This window comes from Pleurodeles waltl, chromosome 6, assembly GCF_031143425.1.
Source record: "Pleurodeles waltl isolate 20211129_DDA chromosome 6, aPleWal1.hap1.20221129, whole genome shotgun sequence".
Taxonomy (NCBI): domain Eukaryota; kingdom Metazoa; phylum Chordata; class Amphibia; order Caudata; family Salamandridae; genus Pleurodeles; species Pleurodeles waltl.
The window spans coordinates 1,622,019,654-1,622,034,114 of record NC_090445.1 but is presented as its reverse complement, the minus strand read 5'-3'; the positions used below and the strand labels follow the sequence as shown (position 1 = coordinate 1,622,034,114).

General features: G+C 44.1%; 1 protein-coding gene across 1 annotated transcript in view; it reads left to right on the top strand.

The window, feature by feature from the left end:
- The window catches only part of ASTN2 (astrotactin 2), a 2,164,803-nt gene extending 2,150,975 nt beyond the window's left edge, over window positions 1-13,828 (top strand). Inside the window, exon 23 of the mRNA XM_069241522.1 lies at window positions 13,067-13,828. Coding sequence (XP_069097623.1) covers window positions 13,067-13,304 — 238 coding nt within the window. The 3' untranslated portion in view covers window positions 13,305-13,828. The remainder of the gene's footprint in view (window positions 1-13,066) is intronic.
- The last annotated feature ends 633 nt before the right edge of the window (window positions 13,829-14,461 follow it).

The following is a 14,461-nucleotide window of genomic DNA, read 5'->3' as shown; positions in this document are numbered from 1 at the left end:
AGTGCTATATTTTAAAAATGTTTGATGATCACATAAACACCAGTAAAAGCTCCTTACTATATATCTATACTACACATTCAATTAGATGGAAATCATTTGGGGACTCATATATACCAGCTTGATGCTTAGGGTAACACATTCTATACAGACATATACCAATTGTTGTGCATGATAATATATGGGGATATGACAATTACATAATGAAATTAACAGGTGCTATGTAATAAAAGTATTTGATGATCACATGGGCACCGGTATTCACCTCTGATCATTTTTTCAATTCTACACACTCAATTAAAGGGAGATTAATTTGAGACTCACATATCACAGAATATAACACAATACCCATCTGGACATGAACCACCTAAAAAAAAAAGATTCAGATAGTGCTAATAACAGGTAGTGCAAATAACAATTTCAAAAGTGCTTCAATATTTATAGATATGGGAGAAGTCCTAACTCTCCTATCATGTGTGCACTCCATCACTTAAGCGGAGCAGTCTGAACCTTCGCAACCTGTTCCTATATGATTTTAATCACAAGGTCCTATAGATGCACGTGCAGTTCCGTGTCAAGACTGTGTCTCCATGGTCTCCCTGTCCTCAGTAATATAATCAATCTAGACTCAGCTTTCCTTAGCTTAATTTCGAGATCCCCTCTGTGGGATCCAATGTAACATGTTTAATACCAAAACATTTTAAATCTTGCAGGTTCCCATCATGTTGTTCCCAGAATGCTTAGCCATTGGGTACGACCTATCATGGTTCTTAATGGCTCCAAGGTACTGTAGAACACAGACTTTTAACTTATGAATCGTGCTGCCCACATACTTCTTTCCACAAGGGCACTGAAGCACATAGACCACACATTTTGTCTCACAAGTTATCCTTTCATTAATAATGCAGGATCTGCCTTCAAAGGTGTCATAAATTTGCCACAATCCCAAAACCCCAGATTTGAACTTGAGAGCCACATGGACTTGTTGTTTTGCATGTACATGCTGTTTGTGAGGATATCTCCTAAAGTCTTAGCTCTATGGAATATAATCTGAGGGTGAGGACCAATCCAGGTTCTAAGATGCTCATCAGACGGCAATATCTGCCAATTGTGTTTCAGAATTTGATATATATATATATACTATAACTACCTAGTGGCGACCGCCACTAGGTAATATATATATATATGTTTGATACCAAATGTCAATGTGCGCACAAAGAGGCTTAACCTTAAAACCAGTAATGCTCTATATGGCCCTGATTTTTACTCATAAAACTTTACATGATCAGCAAGTTTAGGCCTACAGTCTTTATCAAGTCATTCACAATCAGGCCTTCTGCTTTGTCACCACATTTAAAAGTCAACAAAGTAAACCTATTGGCCTATTGGCTTTAACATAAACGCGACCAGGTGGTTTCTGCCTAGATAGACCCATCAAAACATTTTAGGCCGACCCACATTATAAATTGACATTAACAGTCACCCTCTAGAGACATCAAGCATTTACTGTGTATAACTCTAAAAAGAGACTTGTGTACTAAACCCTTATTACTACTTTCGTCAGAGAGTTCACAATGGAAAACTCCTTCCTATTACATATGTCACATAGCTCAAAATACACTGCCCTTCCAATGCTGTATGTCATAGCATTCACAGTGACAAACCCCCTCCTATTGCATTTCACAAAGGGTCTATATTATAAAACACCTTATAATTTCTTTTGTCAGAGAGTTCACAGTGTGAAATTCCTTCCTACTGTATTTGAGAACTGCGGTTCAGGAGGTCCTAGAGCAGTAGGAGCTTATTAGCTCCTATTGTATCAATGTGGGTAGGGGATTCATCTCTGGTGTCATGGGGCTCCATACCCCAGGCTCTAAAACTGGGACCAAGTGACAATTTTAGTTTTTAATTCAAAGTGTAGCTATAAAGAGAATTCTGTAGTTCTGTGGGCTAGAAATTGAGAATACAACAATAACACTCAAATAATCAATGTGCAGCCAATGTTTTAAAAAAATCAATGAAAATTAGGTTCCTCAACACACACAAATAAATACTATAATCAAAATTATACATACATTCTGTTTGAGATAGGGAGCAGAGAGATCAGCTTCTGGGGTGCACCAGATGGGGTTTGCGATGAGGTGTGGGGAAGGCACAGAAGTGGTGGGAGTCGGTAGCTGTGGGCCAGATTTTTTTTTTATATTTGAGACAGAGAAGACGGCCCATGTTATATATGGCTCCTGCATTAACCATTTGCCCCTACGGAGCAGTTGGAAACAGAGACAGACAATTTTACGGGCCACAAACGACATAAAATTATGGGGGTCATTCTAACATTGGCGGGCGGCAGGAGCCGCCCGCCAGACGGGAACCGCCAAGCGGCCGCCATGCAGCCGCAATAACACAGCCCCCATTCCAACATTCCCGCCGGCCCAGCGGGAATGAGGCCGCAACACAGGAGCCGGCTCCTAATGGAGCCGGCGGTGTTGCGGCGGTGCGACGGGTGCAGTTGCACCCGTCGCGCTTTTCACTGTCTGCCATGCAGACAGTGAAAAGCAGGCCGGGGCCTTGTTAGGCATGGGCAGTGCAGGGGCCCCCAGGGGCCCCAGGACACCCCTTACCGCCAGCCTCTTCCTGGCGGTGTAAACCGCCAGAAACAGGCTGGCGGTAAGGGGGTCATAATCCCCAGGGCAGCGCTGCTTGCAGCGCTGCCCTGGCTGATTATCACTGCCGGGGGAAAATCGGCGGGACACCGCCGTCCCCAGCGGTGCGACCGCTGCTTTACCGCCGCGGTCAGAATGGGAAATGAAGCACCGCCAGCCTGTTGGCGGTGCTTCCGTCATTCTTGCCCTGGCGGTCCAAGACCGCCAGGGTCAGAATGACCCCCTATGTCTTGGAAAAAAGTGAATTACAGGTTTGCTGTAGGTGATTTTCACTTCCAGATCAAAGTACTTCTGTTTTGGCATTTCCTCTGCTTGGTTTTAACTTGTTTCAGAAAAGCTTGGGTCACTGTCTATCCATATCTGAATGATTGGTTCATCAGAGCGTCCGGTCTGGGACACAGTGGTGAGTACAACCAAACTTTGCTAGTGCTATGTTTGTTAGTAAACTGGAAGACTTTCTTTGTCCTTTTGTAGTCAATATGTAACACTGCAGCAACTCTAGACATCTGTCTAATGTGTGTATTAGGCTAATAGCATTCAAGAGGTAGTAACATTATTCAAGACGAAACCTATGCACCACTCACTATTATTCAACTCCTGTGTTACAGTATCTGGCTGATCCGCTGACCAAGAAGTACTCCCAGGTTACTTTGAGTAGGAAGTTTCCGTAACCCGACAACGATCTGTATGCAATTCCAGAAATAGTGGAAAGAACATTGCCTATAAGCCTAGCAGCTTAATCTCAAAGCGGATATCATATCCATAGAGTGACAAGTCCTTCCCATGTAGAGCAGGACCTAAGAAAACAACTTTGAATAAATTCACCCTTGACACAGGGCTTCTAAAATAGCAATATTTTATGAAGCATAATTATTAATAATAGTTCATGTAGTCAACACATTTATTTATGTGTCTTTCGATATAGGAATAAGTTTAGAATTACTACATACATATATTTCAAATAAGTGTAAGAAAAATGGCAGATTCTCTCAATCTGAGCTAGGGAACAGCATATTTGCCCCCAGCTGGAAATTTTAGAAATTAATTGGCCAGTGCATTCAATGGAACAAATGTCAAATAATTTGTCTAGTCTGCAACCTTCCTAGGTTTTCCGAGTCCATGCTTGATGCGCTGCTCCAGTCCAGGTTTCTGCCTTCAATTATGGGACTTGTAGTCTTGTTTACTTCATTATAAAACAAGACTGCAAGTCCCAGAATACTAACGAAAAAACCTAGACTGGAGCATCATATCACAAATAGACCTGGGAAAGCTGGCAGCTATTCTTTTGACCAAATAAAGGCTCTGCAAATGTTCTTCTAAAACGTCTTCCTTTCCTGGCTTCAGGGCGCTTTTCTCCTTTCCTTGTCTCCAGGGCGCTCCTCCAAGCGCATTATCCGGCGGTCAGGGAGGCCTCAAAGGGGAGCACTGAGGACAAGGTAGGTAGAAGGGTGCTCAGTGCTGATTTAAAGCCTTGAATGCCATGCACAATGCTCTCTGCCGTAGCTGGTTTTACTTTCCTTTCTGCCCCCACCCTCTGTTTTTGCATCTGTAGGACAGTAAGTTATTCCCTTTCTTTTATGTTAGGGCGGGTCTTTGCATTGAGACAGTTTTGTGAGCAGCTTTTGAAAGGGTGGTTGCTGGAACCTGACGTCATTCTCCGCAGAGAGAACTTTAATGCCAGGACTATGATTTATAGCAGCAAGTTGGCATTCCGAAATGCGTCTCGTAATATGTTTCCCAGCTTCCAGAAGTTCCATGTCTTTTTTTTTTTTTACTATGAAATGTCGGCCAAATTCTAAGTCTTGGCATTAAAAACTCTTGACTCCGGAACCTTCTAATACAGATGTATTGCGCTCTCTGCTTCCCAGTGCCTCCTTGGGGGCGGGGTTTAAATGAACTTTTGAAAACACTTCCCCTGTGGCTTGACCTCTACAGACTGACTCGGAGCTTGTTGCTTTGGAGGAAGGGGAAACTAGATACCTATAATATGCCAGCAATTATACGTGATCCAATGCTATAATTATCTGTCATTTTCAATGTTTCAACTTTGAAAGAAAATAGCATCTCCAATGTGGTAATTTACGGACCCTAAGAGCTATGATAAGAAAATGTCTTTAAGTATATTGCTAAGTAACTGCCCCTGCGATATTGCTATTTAACTGTGTCCAGGCAAATACATATGTTATGAGAACATGCCCAAAATAGCTGTTACAGGAAGAGTTTTTCTTAGGATTCCCCTCACTCAAGCAAAGCTAATTCTTGCATCAAACACTTCTGGATTGCTGCAGTACCACCCCAATTGTCGACCTGGAGTTGTCGAACAATAGAACTACCTTGCTAATAGGTAACTTTGCATCAGGCTTTAATTACTCACTGCTGGTTTGTGGTATAAAATGCTGAAATTGGCCTTCCGCATATATTTTTGGTTGGCAACATGTCAACTTCTCCTGATAAGTCAAAAACAAATGTGAAGCCTAAGCATTCCATCTTGAGATGTATTTCAAACTTGTATCCACTATTTTAATATGGTGTTTGTGATTTTAGTGTGCTACCTTGGTTATCACCCTCTGATTATTGGGTGATAAATATTAATGAAATAGATTGCACATCCTATCAATGGGATAGTGCCTTCCATAGGTGCATTTCTTTCCTGTTACCCATTGGTTTCCTCATTTATCCATTTCTTATACAATTGTTTAATCAGTAAACACAAGTGCTCCCTTATTATTTGTTTTTCAGAACTTTAATTTTGCTTCTTTCTTGAGTTCGTCTATATTACACAATTAACTCCCCAGCCCCCGATGCATTTCGAATCTCTACTGGCCCTTCATTGGGGGGTTACCAAGTCATGTCCAATGCTGTTCTTATGGTGATTTCCAAATGGCCCACAGGCCGTGTAAGTTTCAGCTTCCTCATATACCCGGTGTCACTGGTAACACCTTTTGGTTGAAAGCTAGGCAGCTCTGTTGGTTTACCTCAGGACTGCCCACAGATGACCTCATACTTGCTCCCATAACTCTGCAAAAGTCAACTTATGTTAAATAAATGCACTCTATTTTGAGCTCCCAGAAGCTGGGTCCATGAATGAACCCAGGATCCGTGCCTAAAGTCTGCTCCAGTTCACTCTAAAACCCAAGCTGCTTGGTATGTGAGTGAATCCAGTGCTGGTCTCTACAAAGTTTTCTGATACATCCACAAGGTATAGGCTTATTAAAATAAGATTGTTTATCGTGACAGATCATATTGCAAGACTGTTTTCATTTCTCTGTAGTGCTCTGACCTTATGCCTAAAATATGCATTCATCCAGTGTCTGGTTGTAGATACTGCACTTATCATTCTCTAGGCTCTGAGATAACAGCTTTAAAAACATATCCAGTCTTGAACATTGGACGCAGTTCAAGATCCTGTAGCTGTTGATTCCAATATAAAATCCAGTGTTGGGTTTTGACAATTTACTCTCAGTGCTTCCCAATGACAAACAAGTCATAACCACATGAATGCCTATGCTCTGGGAATCTGCCTCTGATCCCTTTATAGAGCCACACATGTGGCACATTCCACGTGGCAAGTGCTAGACTCTTAGAACCTTCTTCAGTTCCTCCTCAAAACCCCACATTATAGTCTAAAAATGGTTTCACTGGTTGCGTCCTGCACCCAGTTCCTTCACATGGCTCTGTATGATTTTCCAATGAATGCTTACAGGGTTGGACCCTGGGCAGCTGCACCTGGTGCCTTTATATGGATCCATAGAGGACTTGACCCTGTACACCTTCCAGCATCCTTCTCAAGGGCCTCAGAAGGTCCTATGAATGCTTCTTGTGTTGAGTTCTAGATATTTCAAGGGTCTCCACTAACGATTTCATGAATGTTTTCAATGTTGGACTCAGGTTGCATATCCATGGTAACTACAAGTGCCCTATATAATGTCTCATACATATGGTCTGTGCTTGGGTCTGTTAATGTGCCAGGGAGCCCTTTCATCCCCTGTCTGATGAGCCTCATCAATATTTTCCATGATACCCTTTAAGTTGCTGATCGAGTTCCCTCTTTAGTACCACCACAGTCCATATGAATGCACTCAGAATTGGCCAACTTGCAGTTTACTGCCTATCTGTTGTTCCCCTGAAGGGCCTTCCACTTAAGTGCCTCATGAGTGCCTCGACTGTGGAACCCACGGGTTTGTTTTCAGGGCTCCTGAAATATCCTGCCATGAATGCTAACAGTTTTGGCTCTATCTGCCTCTCATCTCAATCTAGTGACTCATAAGATAGCCCTTTTGTGCTCTATTATCAGCCCCTGGTCCAACTGGATAGCTCCAATAGACTATCCAGTGAATGCTTCCAATGAAAGGCTATCCAAAGCTGCCTATTGTCGCTCTCTAGTGTGCTAGCGGATAGATTTATTAATACTTTTAATATGAGTTCCAGACTGACGCGTATTTTCCTGTGCTGAAGCCTTAAAATCATAATCCATGGATACACTCAGTTCTGAGCCCTGTGAAGCTGTCCATGTTGCCTCCTTACTTGGTTTTGTTCTCCTCTGAGTTACAAAGTACTTCCAGATGTGCAGCTGAATTGGCTTTTCCTTTGCTTTCCATGTGTAGCTTTGTTACCAATCCTTCTGGATTGGGTATCGCAGCTTCAATTAATTAACATTCTTGACGTTTGCAGGAAGGTGGGTTTTGAATACATTTACTCTATGCTTTCCTGCCCTACTCCTTGTTGACTGGAGTAAGGGGGGGAGAAGAGGATAACTATCCAACTTCCAGAATTGATACTGTACCATCCCTAGGTAGGTCATCGTCCCTAGATATACCCCCACCTCAAGGTAGGCATCCATCTCCAGCCTTGAGTGTAACCTTGTCTATGCTTTCTCTGAGATCCCCATTCGAACATACCAAGCTGAAGTTTTCGGTTCCTTCACTTATGTTGAAAGTCATGTCTATTGCTCATTGCGCAGGATGAAATTCTTGCTTTTCCTAAGCACCCACTATATACTGTGACTGAGCAAGTGGCACAAGGCAACTTGTGTCAAGAGACTCTTTTTGGCAATAAAGTCAACTGTAAAGCTTAAGAAATTCTGTCTCCCTCCACCCAAAAAGCAAAGTAAAGTGGGAAATCATTAATTTGCCCCTTGTAGCCATGCAGACTTGGTTTTGACATAGGCGCCATTCATCCTGTGATCGAGACACTGCACTGAGAGGCATGGGCAGCATTGGGACTGGTCAGTCTGAGAGATGCAAGCCATAATGTCCGCTTTCAACGGCAGCACACATCATCAAGTCTTTACTCTTTGGCCCAGTGGTCCATCATGCAGAAACATACATTACCACATAGCAGCACAGAATGCTGGTGCTGGCTCCTGGCTTCACTTAACTATTGCGCTACCGACCTTCTTGACCAACTTTATATTTATCCAGGGGAGGGGGTTTGGGGGGTTTGTACTTTTTTGACAGTTGATGTTAATAAATTCCAGGGCTTGTCCTGTCTTTTTCCTAATTCTAGGTGGTTTGTCTATATTACCAATCACACACATGTGCAGGATGGTTTTTAACAATAGAACCGAGGCCCAGCTTCAAGGGGGTGCACCAGTCTGCATTTGTGTGAGGGCACTGCTTTTCCTCTAAATATACTTCCATTTCCCCCTTCCTCCCCACTATAATCCACTCCACTAAATTGCAGCGCACATACTGAGCCCTGACGCTTTCTCACCAACAAGGGATAAGAAAAACATTCATCCTCAGACATTTGAAATTTCTAAACCCAACAGGTCTCATATGCACATCATTCCGTGATGATGCAAAGCGGAGTACGATTCATGAAAAGAATGTTTCCTGATTCAGCATCCTCCACAGACGGCCCTATTTCTAGTCCTGGCACGTCATCAGTTCTTCAGAAAAGTGCAATAAGACGAGAATGGGAGGTCTTTGGATCTGTCTCCTCTGGCTTTAATGTGTTTTTTATAATTTGCAATTGGTTGGATGTGAGTCCATAATGGTCAAGGAATTTTGGGGATGGTTACTTTGTTCCCTTTGTGTTCACAATATATTGTGTCTGATGCATATGGTTAATCAGTCTTGTTCTTTGATATATTGACTTTTGTGACAAAACAACACTTTTTTCATTCCTGATTTAGAGCTCTGTTTAGTAACTGAGGGGGCATAACTCACACCAACTTCAGTAGTCCTGGTAGCCTTCCTTTCCCAGCAGCAGCTCCACAGATGTTTGGGGTTATGCTGGCAAAAAGGGGAGAGGGCTATCAATTGCTTCCCCAGTTTGAGGTCTTGAAGGGGACTTGCCCTTACCTTATTGCTGTAGGGTGCTGATTTATTTGAAAAGGATCTCATGTCTGTACTTTGGGAAGTATTTTTTTGTACAATTCCTGCAGACTCAATCATAGGTCTGTGATTGTGCATTTAGATCTTCTCCTCAACTGAGGGCTTTTCATGAAAATGCGACAGATCAGTTTGTGAAAAAAGCTAGCCCCACCGCTCTAGGAGCACCCCTTTGCTCAGGGTGTAACTTGTGGACACGGTTGTTGGTTTTGGTTTTGTATAACCCTGCTCTGTTCCAATCCCCTCCTCCTTTTTCTTGCAACATTGTCTCTGTACAGTTCGCACAAATTTCAACATGAGGCATCTACAACAGGAAGGCATGGAAAGAAAACCTCAAACTTTCCTACCTATAGGACAAGGAAACTCATTATTTACTGCAAGTAGGCGGGGATCTCCAAATTTAGGCTCATATTTATACTCTGTTTGGGCCGAATTTGCGTCAAACTTTTTGACGCAAATTCGGCGCAAACCTAACACCATATTTATACTTTGACGCCCGACCCTGCGAACGTCAAAATTCAACAGTGTGCGTCATTTTCAGGATGTGTGAAACCGCCTTGCGTTAATGACATGCAAGGTAGGCGTTCCAGTCCAAAAACTAACTTTAAGGCATGTATGCCTTATTTATACTCCCGTGCCATTTTGACGCACAGGAAGGGGCGGGCCTTAAAAAATGGCATCAAGTCTGATTAGCGCCATTTCTTATGCCTGGGTGAGGGCAGGCGTTAAGGGACCTGTGGGCTCATTTCCATGGTCTCTGACCATGGAAGCAGTCCACAGGTGCCCTTCCCTGCCCCCAGGGACACCCCCTGCCACCCTCGCCCACCCCTGGAGGACACCCATGGATGGGGGACCCATCCTAGGTAAGTAGAGGTAAGTGATTGGTTTTTTTTTAAGTGTCATGGGGGGGCTAACTTGGGCCCTCCTACATGCCACTGTGCCCAATGACCATACCCAGGGAACTGAAGTTCCCTGGGCATGGCCATTGGGCAGGGGGGCATGACTCCTGTCTTTCCTAAGACAGGAGTCGTTTCAATGGGGGTTGTGCATCAGAAAATTGTGCACGTCCAGTTAGAGCCATGATTTTTGACTCTAACCTGACTTGCACCATTTTTTGACACACAAACCCCATTCTTCCCTGCGCCTGCGTTGCCCAGTTAGAGTCATTTTTTTTTTTACTCTAACCAGGCCGCAGCGCCGGCTAACTTCAATCCATAAATAAGGCGCCCGCCTTGCGCGTTGGAATGGCGTTAACCGGCGGTAAATTTTTGGACGCAAACCAGAGTTGCCACTGGTTTGCGTCAAAAAGTATAAATAAGGGCCTTAGTGTGAGGTCCTTTACTGGGGAAAACAGTTCATTTTTAGGTGATTTCAACATTAAGGCAGGAGACACGTCTTTTCCTGTTACAAAATGTCTCACTGTTATTTGTGAGGTGCTAGATATAGCACAAATGGTCAACCCAACTACTTATGAGGCTGTTCGCTTCATAGACTTGATTTATACAAATTCTAATGTTGTGACTCTTCTGGACAATGTACCTGTATGTCGGACAGACCGCCATTTAATCTAAAAAAATACATTTTTCCAGGGTTACTTTGCAGCACTGAATGCCAGTTGGTTTAATTAAAAATGTCAAGGTCTGCATTACTGACAGGCGAGACCCACTAAAGGCCCACTAAAGATTGTTAAATCATATTGAAAAACACCATCAACGTAGACAGATGCACTTTGACCCAATCTTTCTGCAAAGCACTTGAAAGAGTATGGTGTAAGAGTATGCCCGGGCTAGTGCGGGCAATTATTGACTAGCCATTAAACAGTGTAAGGAATGTGCTAAAGATCATGCTGTATGTCTTCCACACGCCCTCTACTTTTGGAAGTCTTAACTTCTGAAGCTATTGTCATTACACCATGAACCCACATCCTGCATGTTAAACAATGTCAGTTGTAACCCAAAGTGTATTTTTAAAACTATCCCAAGGTTCGTTGTATTGCATAGGAGACATCCTGGGTGAGTTTACTGTAGTGACCTATGTTATTTGTCAACTCCCAAACCCCCCAAAAAGTTATCCTCTGTTGAAGAAAGCAGTCCTTGACCTGGCACATGTGCTTGATCAGAATTCCGATCGGTCAAAAGGCTAGCAACAAAAAACGCTTGCATGTATGTTTCCATTATCCTCAGACTTCCTGTCACTTAATTCCTTCTCTTCTGTTTCCCACACTGCTACCTCTTGCACATATACTATCCCCTCCTCTGCTGTTTTCCAATGATCCCTCTTTTCCTCTCGCCCTTCAGCTTCTCTTGCAATTCTTTGCCCTTTCCTGACCCTGTGCCATCTTTCAAGAATCCTTCCACTCATTTACTCTCTCCCCTATCTATTCTGTTTACTACCCCTCCTCCCACTCTTACCTCCTTTGGTGCCTTCATTTACCTGTTTACTTTAATTTTTGTTCTTGCATTCACATGATTGGTTAAAAGACTTTGCACTTATTAACTTTCTTCTAAGCTCTCGTTTTTTTCCACGCTCCTCCCACTCATTTATCTCTTCTCTTATCTCCTTAGACTTCCATCCAATCCCTAGCCAACTACTTTTTCTGCGTCAGGCCTGAATTTACCCTCCACATTCTTCACAGCTTCGACCCCATCCACCTTAACTCCCCATATCTGCCAACACACAGGGTTTCACCATATGTCCCAAAATATCAGCTCTGCTTATACCGACTCCCAGTCAGGAGCTGATATTGCATGGTGGGCGGTAACGTGAGCTGGATATGCCTGCACTGAGTGGGTTTGCGGCTCGTGCTTGGAGGCGGTGCACAGCTGATGCTAATGGGTGGTTTGAAATCTCTCCAGTACATAAGTGACAGCATCAAAAGATTTGTTTGTCTGGTTTTGTTTTGCGGGGGGAGGGTGACAATACTCCAGACGAAGCCTCACACCCTCTTCATGGCCCCGCCCCCTCATGTCTCAGGAGTAATTGGCCCAATGCCCCAACCCCTTTTCCAGACCACCACTTTAAGCCGCCTCCTCTCACATGATGAGATGTATCCCATAGTTGACAGAGCTGACTCCCATATCCTGTCTCCTCTCTTCTTTTAGGGCCAGGTCTGCCCTTTCCTGCTTACCAATGAGCACACATATAGTTATGTCTGATCGAGGTGTTTGGTCCTTGAGAGCAATGTGTCTCCTCTGGGTCTTTCATTATTATGTTTCTATATTCAGACGAGCTGGTGCTGGAACCAGGGCATCTGGTAAACAAGGAGGTCAGAGAGAAAGGTGGAAGTGGCTGCAGGGTATTTTAGGGGGCTTGGGAAGAAATGTGCCCCCTTCTCAAACCCTAACACTACTGTGAGATCCACCAGCAAATGAACAGTGTTGTGTGATAAGCCATCATTAGATAGCCTTCTGTTATGACAGTCAAATCAAAGCACAACCTACATCCTCCCTCCTTCCACCTGGTCTGTAAACTATCCAGGTTCTAACACCATTCGAGCTGCTATCCAGACATTTATGGAAATTCTTTACTGTATGCTCTTGGCAAGACGCATGATCAATACAGCTCTCCTAGAAAACCGCATTTTATGTCTGAAAGAGCAGTGTCTAAATACTGTTTGGCCTTTACAGGGCAGAAATCCTGACTTGGTAACAAAGAGGAGTTTGCTCATGAATCAGGATTTCAAGGTGTGCAATGATTAACGCACACATCCCAAAGGTTCTTCCGCACACCACTTTATGCAAGGTAAAACCTAAAGGAATTTATGAGTAGAATGATGCAACATTTAATGTCTTGGACCTTGGAAGGCAAGAAAGTACTCAGTGCTGCTGTGTTATCCACCATGCTAAGTAACAGAAGGCAGAATGATTCGGCAATACCGCACCTGGTAAATACCACATTCCGCTGTTTCAGTATTTTCTGGGTGCGATATTACTGCACCAAACTAAAGGCCAGAGAAAAATGGAGGGTGTTGTTCATTTGTCGTAGTTCCCATGTGTTTTTTCATGTGGCTATTTTAATGGACTTTTTGCTTGATTGGTCCTTCCTCATACAAATATATTTTTCTCCCAACAGAAAGGCTCACCTCATTCTGAGAAGATTGGAAAAGGTCAGCAGCCACTGCTCCTCCCTTCTTCGGAGTGTCCACATCCAAGCCCGCAGCGACACCATCCCGTACCTGCTTTGCCGTCGCGAGGACCTCCGGCCCTCAGGCCTCCTGTGGTATAACATCCTCAAGGACAATAAGGTGACGTGTGAGGAGAAGATGGTCCCCATGCCCCGCAACATGTACGGTGATGCCAAGGGGCGATGAACCAGCGATACTGGCCTGCTGCTTCTGTGTGGACTAAGTGGAGGCCAGGGACTCTTCTCCAGGGCTCAGGGAATCCCTGAAGACATTCTGGGGCTTGGGGAGAGGGTGGAGTCGCAAAGAATGTAGCGCTAATCCAGGGCCCTCACAGATTTTTCTACTAGAACTACTGGATACTTGGACAGTCAAGCTGCCTTTCCATGAGGGGACGTCCTGAATTTTAAGTACCTCATCGGAGTACATAGATGACTCCGCTTTTTTTGTAAGCTTTTGTTATCGAGTCCTGAACTCTGCCATCAATGCCAAGGATGTTGACATGCAAAGGTTAAAGCGCACAGCAGACTCCATCCGCCCTTTGGGTGGCCTGCAAACACCCACAAAAGCATCCCTAAAAGGGGCCTTCGACCCAGCAAAAGTGGAAACGGACTGAGGATTATACGGGGTTGTTTTGTGGCAAGTCTCCTTGTTGGATCATCCTTCCTTTGCAGGTTCTTGACAGTTTTAGGCATTAAACCTTTTCAAGTCCCGACTCTTGCCGGTTTCCAATTGCTTTCTGCTGTTGTATGTGCCTTTGACATGCCTGACAAACACACACGGCCTTTGTTTCAGAGGTTCCAGCTTGCTGTCTTTCATAGAGAAACATCCCGGGTCACACAAGGCTTTTAGGAAATGAAATCCTATCCTGTCCTGGTATGAGGACCTTAATAGGCAGCAAATTAGAGTAGCTGGGAGTCTTCCAGTTTCTCTGTCCTGGACACACGAAGATTACAGTTGGGAAAGAACAGAGAAGGCAGGCAAGGAGAGGTGGTCCCTGTGAGCTCGGGTGTGATTGGTCTAGCTCAGTGTGGGCGGGGAGCCACGGCTAAACAAACATGAGGGTTGACATCTTTCTTACAAGAGGATGGAGTAACTCCAGGTCTAGGGGGGCCATTAGAGGATTAGCTTGAGGGGAGCCGTCCAAGAACGAGAGGCTGAGCTAACCCCTGTAACTCATTAACATGGAGGAAATACTATCTGTAACCTGATGTTGGCTTACTGCGAGTATTTTGATGAAAAACGTGTTATTACTATAAACCCGCATACATGTTGACACAAGTCTCCTGCTTACACTCGGCGCTCCATCGCTGCATAGCAGCACCGGCACCCCTGCCTCCTCAAAA